This window comes from Chelmon rostratus, chromosome 4 (assembly GCF_017976325.1).
Source record: "Chelmon rostratus isolate fCheRos1 chromosome 4, fCheRos1.pri, whole genome shotgun sequence".
In the NCBI taxonomy this organism is placed as follows: domain Eukaryota; kingdom Metazoa; phylum Chordata; class Actinopteri; order Chaetodontiformes; family Chaetodontidae; genus Chelmon; species Chelmon rostratus.
The window spans coordinates 1,428,338-1,441,476 of NC_055661.1; the positions used below are offsets into that span (position 1 = coordinate 1,428,338).

Sequence of the window (13,139 nt, forward strand, 5' to 3'; positions counted from 1 at the left end):
CTCACTTACTGGGCTATGGCTAAGGCTAAGGCTAGGGCTAGGGCTATGACTATGACTATAACTATGACTATGGCAAGGGAACGTGGACAACAAGGAATCACAGACAACGACCCGACAAAGACTGGGGGGAAGACACGGACTTAAATACACAGGGCAGGAACACTAATGACACACAGGTGGAAACAATCAGACAATCACAAGGGTGGGAAAACACAGGAAGTAAAGTAACCAAAAGACACATAACATGAACCTTCAAAATAAAACAATCAAGATCAAGGGTGATGTGCAGAGCTGTAGTAAGTGCAGAGGTTTAAAGATTATCAGCCACATCATGAAGTCATGGTAAAGAGTTGTGGAAGCTAGGTTAAGAGGAGAGGTGATGATTAGTGAGCAGCAGTATGGTTTCATGTCAGGGAAGAGAACTACAGATACAATGTTTGCTTTGAGAAGGTTGAAGGAGAGGAGACGTCAAGGTCAAAAGGAGCTGCATTGTGTCTTTGTGGATCTGGAGAAAGCATATGACTGGGTTCCACGTGAGGAGGTGTGGTATTGTAAAGAGGAAGTCAGGAGTGGCAGTGAAGCATGTAAGAGTAGTGCAGGACAGTAGTGTGACCGTGAGGTGGTAGGGTAGGAGTGACAGTGGGGTTCAAGGTGTAGTTCTTGTTCATAATAGTGCTAAACAGCAGGAGTCTCCTTGGACTATGACGTGGAGATGACACTGTGACATGTAGTTAGGGTAGGGAGTAGATTGAGGAAAGGTTTAGGTCTGGACTGAATGAGGAACGAACCTCACAGGTGAAGAACAGAGTGCAGGCAGGGGAGGATTTACAAAACAGCAGTGAGACCAGCTTTGTTCTATGGTTTGGAGGTTTCAGCACTGACAAAATGTCTGGAGGCAGAGCTGGAGATGGTAGAGCTGAAGAAGCTCAGATTTTTGTTGGGAGTGACGAGGAGTGACAGGATTTGAAGAACAGCTCAGGTTGGACAGTTTGCAGACAAAGTTAAAGAGGTGAGATTGAGATGGTTTGGACACGTATGGAGGAGGGATGATGGGTATACTGGGAGAACATGGCCAGGCAAGAGGAAAGAGGAGGTTTGTGGATGTGGTGGTGGTGAGGACATGTGGGTTGTTGGCACGGCAGATGACAGGAAAGAGGTTATCAGCTGTGGGGAACTCTAAATGAATCGGCCGAAAGAAAAAGAAGAAAGAAGTGTTTTGTCTTTGCAGTTGTGAAGAAAACACAGTAATCTTGACTTTCTGCAAGGAATGTTTAAAGCGCCTTCTACCTTAACGCTTCTGCATCCACACTTTTTGTTTCAGGTCGATCCAAGAGCTCCAGCTTTGATTCGAAGATGGCCCATGTCATTGCATAAAATGGTTCTATCTGTGATCCCATATACTGTGGCTCATTTTGGTTTGACCGTTCACTGCTATTCCTTAATATTCAATTCAAAATAGACACATTGAACTCAAACACAAACACATGCACACGCTAGCTTTTGCATTCCTAAACAGGATTATCTAGGTTATTCTATTATTCACACCTTCGTATTTGTGGCTGTTTTCCACTGCTGTAGGCTGGATTAAAAATAACTGCAACAAACATGAAATGCAATTATTTTGATGCAATAACAAGGCATTGTATGTGCACTCTCATCATAAGAATGTCACCGCATTTGGATCTAATCACAAATGCATTTTCATAAGGATACAGCAGACCACACACAGTTTATTTTAATCTGTTTCGTCCCACAAAATCATTTGCAAATATTAGATTGTAGGGACGTGTACAGATCCTAAAGAAAGAGGTTCTCTGAAGGATCAAAAACATCCTCATCTGATTACTCTATTGTGCGGTCATATGGTGACGTCGGTTTTAAAGTTTAATGTTATTATTATTTAATGCCCTCATCCACTCTGATGTTGTGTTATCTAAATCTAGTTCCTTTATTCATTTCTTCTTGCAATTTTAAATGTTCTGATCTATCGGCTCTAATCTCATATTATTTGTAACAACAAATAAGTAAAGGTAAATTAACATAATAAATAAACCCACTACTTCATAAGATATATGTCCTGAATTTATATACATTTATTTCAGAGTAAGAATATCCCTAATGATGATGTTTATGTGTCATTTTGTATATAATTTTATATGTATGTGTATGTATGTGAGAGTATTGTCCTTCACTGCCTTATCGTGCATTAGCCCTTCTCTGACATGTGACATAAATTCAGATGTGTGTGTTACAGGTGTGGCCTCCTAAGATTACCATTGACTTCTGTGTAAAAGTTTAATGTGAAGGCAGTGGTACAGCTTTAATGATAATGATCAAAATGATAATACTAGTTACAACAAATGCTTGACTTGTCACTCTTGTGATGGACGAAACTAATCATTATGACTTCTTTGAGGAAGCAAAAGTGAAGAAGAACAACTCTGAAAACAACAAAGATGAACAAAATGAGCCTTTTACTGGAATAATGAAAAATGCTATTGGAGCTATGTCCCATAGAGTACTTTGCTTTTTCCCTTATGAGCAAAAGGAAGAAAGCATGGCTCCGTGCATAGTTAATGTGTTTACACGTGGGGCATAAACATTTTACAGTTTGTACAAATGGAAAGCTTCTAATTTAAGATCTTAAAGATCAAGCAATGGTGAGGAAAGCCTCTTTTCTATGTACGTGTCCCGCGGATGCACACATGGCTGTGCATGCTGCTTATACAGAGGATGAGACAGTACTTTTTCAGCGTAGGATAGCTTGTAGCCTTAGAGGCAAAATCCAGGACATAATGGGACAACAAACACACTTCTGTTAGAGCTGTGTGTGCACAAGATGAGTGTATGAACCTTTCAGTCAAATTTTGTTAACTGCATCATGGCAGTTGGACAGTGAGAGGATAGTGTTTTGAGAAATTCCAGTGCCAGAGCAAAAACAGGATTTCGAAAAGTGAGGAACACGTCCCTCTTATCCACAGTGCAATAGCTTTTCTGTGAAGAGCGGTACTAAATAAACAAATTGGCCTATAATTACTTTCCTGGCTTTTGTGTGTTTTATGTGACTCTGATGTGTGGTTTTTCACCAACCATAAACGATGACTTACCAGGAGTTGACGTTTGTTAAGGAAAAGCATTTCCCTGGGATTTAAGCCAAACTCCCCCTTCTTTAGTCAGTCATTGTTGTCCCCAAGTTAAAAACATAAATCACTTGCTTAATGTGTCATGAGACTCAAATGAAAGAATGTGACAGTACCTGAGCTTCAGGGAAGGAAATGTCCATGATGACCGGCTGGCCGTGAGGCTCTCCTTTCTCAAGCCTGGAGTAGACCAGCTGGTAGCCTCTGATCTGGCCATGCTGCTTCACGGACAGGGGAGGCTTCCAGGTCACCCTGAGGGCAGTGGAGTTCAGGGCATCTGCCTCCACTTTCCTGGGAGGAGCTCCAGGCACTGCAGCACAACACAGCACACAGCTTTACCTTAAAGCCTTCAGAGAAAGTGTCTTTGTTTTTATCTGGGTTTACCTTTTGCACACAACTACCATTCACCTAGTAAGTTTTACAAAGATGTCCTGATTAAGTGTTGATTCTGATCAAGATCTGACAAGTCTGACAGTTGAATAACTCAACATTATAGGGGAAACAAAAAACTGCATAGGAGCTTTCCTTTAACACTGTCTTATAACATTTTGTAAAGTGTATGAAAGTACTTTCTATAATAACCGCAGAGAAAGACGTTTCAGCAGCAGGATTTACACAGGATTTGAGGAGCCTCTCTTTATATACATTTTGAACAAAACAGAGGAGCAAAATGTCACAACATTGTTTTTCTCAAGCTGCTCACTGATGCACACTGTCTGTGCATATGCAACACCTTGTGCTAAGAAATGGTTCCATTGATTTTATAAGGGTTACAGTAAGCCAAGGATCAGAATACGATCAGGCTTTAAGCAGCCAATACCAATCAACTAAAAAAAGATATGATTCTGGGTATGAGCCCAGAAAATTCCCAGTAGACTGTGATGGCTGGTAGTTCTGTTCCTGGTTTAAAAAGGGCTGACAATTACATTTGCTAACATTGTCTTTCTGCTAAATGGTCAAGTCAGTTTAATCCACCTCAGTTATAATACATATGATGCAAATTGGATGATTACTTATTTGTTGATCATATTCATGTACTGAAAGCTTAACCGTGAACAAGTTTCAACAGTAGTTTAACTGTCTCAGTTGTCATCTTAATCTGAAGTAAATGTTTTGTCCAGATCATCTGAATAAATAATGAAATGCACTTTGAAATGAAAAGGCTCGTCAAAAAGTACATAGCTGTACATGGACCATAAGACGATGTATTCACGATGCACTATGCTAATTTGTAAAATGCAGTTTTTGTGTGAAAACATCTTGTATCCACTCTAGCTTTTTTTTTTTTTTTTTTAACTGAAGTGACCTGAACAACATAGAAATAGCTTAGTCTTGTATTCACATGTCAGCCAACATCTGGTCAAGAGGGACAGACAGCCCGGCAGACCAAATATTTTATATAAGAAAAAAAAAACCATCTTAATGTGAATATATTTTAAGACTTCAATCCCAGCAGGATTACACAGTATATCACAACTGTTTGAACATCCAACATCCAGCCAGCAGCAGAAATATTGGACAGAGGCTCCAGCTGTTCTCTCATGTACAGTCCAGTGGTTTGTCTGTAACCATCTGATGAGTCACATCAGAGTCTGAAAATTCTCATGACTTGATGAGAAGTTCCAAGGTAATGTGAAGGTTGCTAACTATCTTTGCAGGTTGTACACATCAAAGCTGGTGACAAGGAGCCCCAAGAGGATACTGGGAGGAGGTTTTATTTGACTTTACAGAATATTGAAATGGGCTTTTGAAGATTCGTCTTGAATGCCTGGTCAGCTTCAGAGGGAGTTGTAAATGAATACAAATCTGACTTGATTTGAATGAGGTTGTGTAAATATTAATGAAATTCAAGACAGAAAGTGAGAGCAAAGGAAGCATTAAAGGTTAAAATGCCCTGTATTAAGAGACTAAGACATGGAGAGAAAAGTGATAAAGCAGGTCAAGCATCACGCGGCACAGCAGGTAAAGAAAAGCTCTGTAACTTGGTGTCAGCACTCTGCACTTTGGACGAGTTAGAATCACTTAACCTGGCATAGTAACAGCAAGCTTCCAGAATGAAGCTTCAAGCTTTGGAGAAAAAAATGTCAATAAACTTCTGTGTGAACAGCAAAATACAAAGCCATATCCTGCGCAGTGTGGAAGAAGAAAAAACCATGTGTTCAGTGCTGCTGTAGTCACTTTGGTAATAGTTTCAATCCAGAGACACCCCATCTACACATCATCTATATTGGGAAATTTGTCTTATGAAAAACAAATTATGGCGAGGTACAGTTAAGGTTAGTGAAACATTGTGGTTACAGATAATACAAATCTGACTGTTAATTGAAGATCTGTGAGTCTCCTCCACCAAATTCAGATAAGCTACAAGACCAGTGACAACCCCAGCCTCTACACCCTTACTATCCTCCTCACTAATAAGGGACATTCTATATAATGAACTGACACTGAACGTTGGCATTGGACTACATTGTGATCATTCATAGGAATATCGTGCTGAGCATGAGAAGCAGGTTGGGACAGAAAGGCTTAAGCAACTTTACAATCTACATCCTTTTTTACTCCATATGAACTGCATTTTCAGATTTAGCTGGGTCAATGTGGAGATACTCTTTCATTAATGCAGAGTTAGTGAAGCTTACATAGTCCATGCTGGTTTTTAGCTTTTAGGGCCATCCTGCTGACAGCATGAGGTGCTCTGGATTCTCTGCAGCAGCTGCCAAATGCTGGCGCAGCCACTAATTGTCTGCTTTGTACCTCTCTCACTGTGTGTGTCTGCCTGAATTCTCCTCCTTCTGCCTACCTCAGATTAAAGAAACCCATAAACTGAATGACCTCAACATGCTGCTGTGATTCACTGACGTTTACTTACCCTCACTATATTTGAGCACCACCCAGTCTAAAGCTTGCAGGAGATATTATGTGTATAAAGTATGACACTTTGCCAACTTTGGTATTTTGGTAAGTTAAGTTTTAACAATAGTCTGACTGTTGTTATCTCTGCACTTGCGCTTAAATATGGAACTATATTGTAGGAACAACATATTATCATATGGAGACATGATCCATATCTTGTGTACAAAATACGCAAAAAGAAATCATCTTTCAGGACACTAGGTGTCCTGTACTTTTCCATGGCAGGAACTTAACAACTCAACTTAACAACTGCGGCTTCTAATAACTTAAAAAAAAAAATTGTGAGGATTTTGTACCACATTGTTGTTGTGTTGTCATTGTATTTTACAGCATTAAAAAGGCTAAAGCTGGACCAAAGCCTTTATACACAGTTTGTTAGGTGAGTGAAAGTAAGCAGAGAAAGAAATCAGACTTTCGCAGAGCATGAAGCACGGCTGTGAGACCATATTTGCTGAAGATTTTGTAAGTAGCCGAAGAAGAAACAAGAGAATGTCAAAAAGCACATAAGATACATGAATATTCACTGTCAGCTTGGTAAATAGCCATGTGATGCTGTGACAGTTACTGCTGATGGATAGCTTGAGTGGAAGGCTGCTGTAGCGTAGTCAATACAGGATAGCAGGAATGTGATTGATATTGCCCTGGTATATTTTCTCACATGTTTGTGCTGGATCTAGGTGCCTGCTGGGACTGGCTGAGGCCTGTCGATGGCTGTAAATGGGTGTGTGTTTACTTCTGATTCCAGCTCCCTCATAATGGCCCCATATCTCCAAATTTTAACGAGGGTCATATTGGCGGACGTGTTCTCCACTGTGATCGTTTAAACAATCTTTCATTGTCTTGATTAATAGACAAAGTTGTAAACTGGTGGTTACTGTTGTGATGTTATGATGTGATGACGCTGCTTGACCATTCAAAACCAACAGCGCTGCTAACAAGCCCCGGAAGTACCTGGAAGCTGGATTCAGAATCACCTCCTGAGCATGAGCCCAAATTTAATTTCAGGACCACGATCCAAAGTGGACAGAAGCGGAAAGAAAAGTAGGACCTGTGACAATGGCTACAGGCAATGTTTTACTTTATGTTATTTTGTGAAGTCTTGCAGTAGCAAAAGGTGAAAAGTGATGCCTGTTAGTTTGCTTTAATAGGCCAAGTCTATTTATCTTTTATGTCATATTTATCCTCAAATGTACCTCAACACCCTGTCAAGTTTTCAAGGTCATGTATCCACCCAGAATGTTTAAAACCATGCAAGTGATCACTTTGACTGTAGTCCTGTAAATACAAGTCAAAGTGTAACAACAGACATGGCGCAGGGTAACGAGGAATGACTGAACTCTAATTTGACACATGTCTCCGAAACACATCCCGCTGAGATGTGACGAGAAGTTTTAAAGTGGAGGCAACGAGAGAACATTACTGCTACTACCAACAACAGCATTGACAAAAACGCTGAAGCTCACTGGTTACAGAGGGTTGGCTTCGTATCAGTGTTTTAATTAACTATTCATACATGAATAGTGAGGCAGCAGCCTTTAGAGCTGAGCTGCAAGCCACTGTAGTGTCAGGGAACAAAATGAGAATGTGCACTCAGGCACCAGGCTGACACTGTATGTGGGCAGAGCACAGTGGAGAATGGACAGATGCTGCAAAAATTGAGTCAGAGATGGGAGCTCAAAGTCAAATGGTGTGCAGAGAGATGGAAAGAGATGAAGAGTATGAGTTAAAAGCTGTGGATTTTACTCATAAAGCAGTGCTGTCCAGAAAAAGGAAAACACACACACACACGTAAAAACTGTTTGGATCCAAGAAAGGGTAATATCATTGTTGAGTTTTGGCAAGTGAAACAGTAAGATTAAATCAGGCACCTGAAACATTGTTGGGTGGGTTTAGTGTTAAAATAAGGCAAAATTTGGATTCATTTTAGAAAAATATTACGTTTGGGTTCAAGCGACTATATTTACAGTAGAAGTGCTATGTAATTATAGCAACATTTGATTTATTTGATGGTATACATATTTGCAGAACTGCAGATACATGTAGCAGTGCCCATTGCTGTCTGCTGTCTGAACAATGAGAGCATGATGGAATCAAATGAACACAGACATTGCAACGACGAGTTTGATTAAAAGGAAAATGAAAGGAAGGAGCCGGAAAGATGGCAAAGGCAGAGCTGGGGTTCATCTGTAAGCAGCCAGAGGCCAGAGCTGGTCAGAACAGTGAGCTTTAAAGGAGGAGAGGTTCCATACTATGCCACCATACTTTCTAAGCCTCTATGACATGTCCATCATTTCATATTTTGAATTCCTCTAGAAAAGAGTCAATTCGCTCTTATTGCTCATGATATGGACAACTGTGCTCTCACAGAATAGGTGAATCCACTTATAAGGATTTGCTGTAATGAAGACCAGTGTGCAGGATTTAGTTGCATGTGAGGTTGCAAACAACTGAACATCCCTTGTCTCACCTCCTTTTCCAATCATGTAGGAGAACCTACAGTGGCCATGAAACTTGCAAAAATGTTCTCTAGAGCCAGTGTTTGGTTTGTCCATTCTTTTGATTATTAAATTCTATTTCTGCCATATTCTGTCAATAGAGCGCCCTAAAGCTTACACACTGCTCCTTTAAAGCTGTGAGCACTGGGCTCTGCTGCATTCTGCTTCTGAGTTGTCTTCAGTGAGAGTAATAATGAACGTGTGGCAGAGCCCCTCTATGAACTGAACCATAGTGGCCATTTAGCTCGCGCTTCAGACCTGCTCTCTGCCTGAAGAGAGAAAGAGCATGTCATGTTGCCATGCCATCATGCTGGGAAAATGACAGGCTGAGAGAGAGGCAGGCAGAAGATAAGTGAAGTCTTACAAAATGTTGTGAAATGAGCACAAGCTTGTACTGTGACTTATAATTATATCTTTCCAACATGATTCATAATGAAGTCATAGCATGGTAAGTATATAACCTATGCATACTGTAATATCTGATTCCAGAAAGGGTAAGGTCACTGTGAAATTTGGACAAGTAAAACATTGCCCCTCAACTTAGAATTTTCTGTTTATACAAACCAGTGCCAAAGATTATGGTAAATAAACTCTGGCTCTGGTTTGGTCAAGGTTCCAACCAATCACTTGGTCAAGGTCAGTGAACAAATAGAATAACTCTGGCTCCCACTGACCTCTGTACCCGCTAAACTACTTCCTGTACTGAAACTGAGTGTTGGCATTGAACTTAAATCATGTGTTAGTTAATAATCCAGTATGGCTCATTTCTTGTAACTTAATTGCTAGGGATAACGGTCTCGATTATTGCATTTTATTAATGAATATAAAGTTTTTATTAATAAAAAATTAAACTATTCATGCAAAAACTGATGCAGTTTATTGGAACATTTTTGCTGTTTGAACTCTTCCAAGGCTCTAGAAACCTATTCAGCAACTGACTAGCTTTACATGCGTTTCAGCCACTGGAATCTTTCGTTTAATTTTGGTTCGTGGGCTTCAGGGCCATTACCCCAAAACCTCTCGACTTCAGAGGCAGAGGCATTTTCTGGAGAACCAGGCCAAATTGCCAAATTCATCCAGGCTCTAGCAACCACTGCTTACTGTTAATACCAACAGACAGTCTGATAATTCTGATGACTTCAAACAAATGGATGGCAGTGTGCATTGCTGTCTACCACAGTTAGAAATCTTCAAAATCTACACTTCAACTAAACCAGTGATTGTTTGTTTTTTTGGTTTTGGTGCTTAAGGGTTTAGGAAAGTAATTATGTTCAGGAAAAACAGACCAAATGTAAGCCAACCAAATATGCCCATGCTCATTCTCAGCTATCTAGGAAAAGTATTACACTCCGTTTTGCTTTTTCTAAGCATCACACATTGAGTTAGAGTTTGTGAAATTGAGCTGCAGCAGCAGGAGAGGACTAGAAGTATTGGAGGGTTAGTATTTCCTGGGAGGCCCAGGCTGCTCCCTATGACATCATCAACATACCATCCTCCTTGGTTCTGGTGTTGGCTGGGGGGCTCTCTGGGCCGGGCCCCACGTCAGTGTGAGCCCTCACCCACACCAAATACTCTGTCCACTTCTCCAGGTCCTCCAGCAAGTAGCTGGTGACATCAGCAGCAATCCCTGACACCTGGTGGCGCTCCACATCCTCCCCTGTGACTGCTTGGTAGGCTAGGGAGTAGCACACTATCTCCCCATGGCGACTGTCTGTGGGAGGTGCCACCCAACTCACCTTGATGCTGGTGGAGCTGAGGCTGAGCAAGCGAACCTCCTGGGGAGGGGCTGAAGGGGCTGACAAAGGAGGAGGAGGAGGAGGGAGGGTCATGGTCAAGCAGGGTGGATAATGGAAGACAGAGCAAATGACCCTCTGGACCGCTGAGAGATGAAGTGCTTGTAGTATGTGTGACAGAAACAGATGAGTTGGCTGAGACAATGTAAACTGGCTTGCCTCTGTCCTACAAATGTTGTTTAAAACATACTAATTTGATTTGCCATTATGTTTTGGAGAAAACCTTATTGCAGCCCGCATAATTATTATTTGGGGCCAGACTTAAAGTGAGCCTGAAATGTTGGTTATCATCCCTCACTGAACTGAAAAACTGCTGGCTATAATAAGTAGAGTAGCTAAATAGCTGAATCAAGAAGGTTGTTTACAATGGACCATTCACCTTCTTTTTCTTCTCCAGAAAAATTTGACTGACCTAAAAGTTTGTTTCAGGTCTGTCTGACTGCTCGTGTTGACCCATCTGACTTGTTTTTAGCAACGTCACAGTGACCTTACTGCTCAGTAACGACCTGGGTGAGTAATTTGGGCAGCATTGTGTTTTCTACAAACCATACTGATAATCAAATTAGAGCACAGAGTTGAAACTGGATGGTTAATTTCTAGGATTTGATGTGTAACAATGTATTTTCTAGATTTCTTAATGAAGTGAACATAATAAAAAGCAAACCACATTTTTGGTGACTGGATAGTTAGTCTACAAATGATGTTCAGAGTCCAGAGGGCAGACAAAACCAAGGCTGACACTTCACACTGTGGCTGGCTCTCTGTGGAACAATGCTGATCTGACATAGAAAACATGGTAACTAACACAGTGTGAAGTTTCACCAGGTGAACGAATGAATTAACTTACACAAGAGCAGAATACAACAAAATGCAACAGCAAAACCAAGAGTTGGAATGAGTGTGGAGCAGGTGGAGGAGCTAACACGGGGGGCTGTTATCATGCTTGCCTGCGGTTTGGCAGCCCCAGAAGAGCGTGTGGACCCAGTGAGGTTACTGTTTGAACAGTGTTGGAGGCTGGTTTGTTCGCCTGCAGTGGAGGTGCTCGTAAAGAGTTGAAAGAGATGCACAAAAGCAGCTGTAATTCCATCACACATAGAAGAACCTTTGGATACACCCATGCAGGGGTGCTATAGATCAAAGCCAGAGGTCCATGTGTGGGAGAGGCACTGCTGCCGATTAAAGTTGCAGATAGAAACGGGGTTATGGAAAATACCAAAACTTGGAGTGAAGGTGGGAGGCTGTGAGAGAAAATGAATAAAAATTTGGACAAAAAACAATGATCCTAAAGACGCTATTATTATTGGGATGAAAAGGAAGTGGTGATTGGCTGATTTGTTTTCATCTTAAACAGACTAAGATGAGGTCAAAGACTGCTCCGATGCAGTCCCAGTCCCACCCCTTCCTTCTATCCCAGCTAATCATCATATGACTGATCACAAGAAATCCAAAAATAATTGCTCAAAATATTAATTTTAAATAAGTTTATGAGTTAAAAAAAAAGATTTACATCATCTCAATAAATGAGCAAACTGTGAGAATAAAATTTTGCAATTAATAGAAACAATGGCCAAAACAGCCACTTATGATCTCACCAGAAAGTTGTATTCATTTAGATGAAAATAAAATTTCATCACTATCTGACCCAAAAACAGTGGATTTAAACACTATGGTTTGGTTAATATCAAAAGAGTCAAAGCTGGACTATAACCACAGAAAAAAATTTGCCTTGGCAGGCAGTAAACAATGAAAGTACGCTCCATTTCTGCTACCCAGTGCTGCCCAATAAATGATTTAAATGTACCAATTTGATAGGACTAACTCCTTTTTTCAGATCTCTTCATATCTTGGTATTAATACCACCAATTCATTTAAAGACTTAAAGGTGGTAAAAACGTAGCAGCACAGAGATACAGTTGAAAGAATCATTTAATCTCACTTTAGCAACAGTGACTTGTGTTGTGCGTCAGTGATGAGATCACCTATGTTGCAGTGTACCGCCCTGTTGGCCTGTCAGTTCTAAGACTGATACTCTGAGAGGCTCCAGATATATATAGTAAATAACAGGGCAAAGACGACAGGGTTTGCCAGATGGATGAGTTAGATAAGCAGTAAGTGACAGCTGTAGTCAGGGCTTTACACCTGTTAGCAAGTTTCCTGACATTATGGGTTTTGCTGCCAGAGCAGTGATGAGAAACTGGAAATCAAAGCAACTAGTTTGAAACTCTTTTGTTTGCGATGTGACTGCTGGCTCAGAGACTTCACTCCTGACAGTTAAAACAGGTGGTTGAGAGAGGGCTTAAATTCCTTCTGGGAGCTGTCGGACATATTTCAGCTTCAAGGCCATATCTCCCAGCGTGCCAGACAGGATGTATCTGATGCTCGATATGTAGACAAGCTGTGAATTAAAGGTGTTTATCATTATTATTGTCAGTGTGGGAACAGTGACCGAACAGCAGAATTCAAAGTCCCGCACATCAGCACACTCCATGTCATGTTTTACATGACAAACTTTTATTTTACAGGAGCTGCCGTAATATAAACGCTGTCTGTCTGTGCAACAGTGCGTTCCAGGTCTTACATCATAATGTGCTGTACGTATGGACGCAGTGCCTTCATTAGACTATTTGTCAAAATGTGCAACGCCGGGTGATTTGCAGCAGAAAGCAGAAAAATAAATATCAAGCGATACTAGTGTGCTCATGAATGATGGCTTCGGTGCAACAATGGATTTTATGCAGACCTGTCAACCCTCCCCTTGTTTCCCCAGGAGTCTCCCATATTTTACTCTTCTTCCCTAC

At 40.9% G+C, this 13,139-nt stretch overlaps 1 protein-coding gene across 8 annotated transcripts in view; it reads right to left on the reverse strand.

Annotated features, from left to right (window-relative positions):
* Positions 1 to 13,139, reverse strand: part of ptprfa (protein tyrosine phosphatase receptor type Fa) — a 324,162-nt gene that overhangs the window by 93,029 nt on the left and 217,994 nt on the right. For 5 of the 8 annotated variants that reach the window (XM_041935252.1, XM_041935255.1, XM_041935254.1 and 2 more), the window contains exons 11-12: positions 10,038 to 10,343; positions 3,257 to 3,450 (exon numbers count right to left, since the gene is read on the reverse strand). In XM_041935252.1, the coding sequence (XP_041791186.1) occupies positions 3,257 to 3,450; positions 10,038 to 10,343 (500 nt within the window). The remainder of the gene's footprint in view (positions 1 to 3,256; positions 3,451 to 10,037; positions 10,344 to 13,139) is intronic. The other 3 variants (XM_041935258.1, XM_041935257.1, XM_041935256.1) reach the window with 1 other exon arrangement.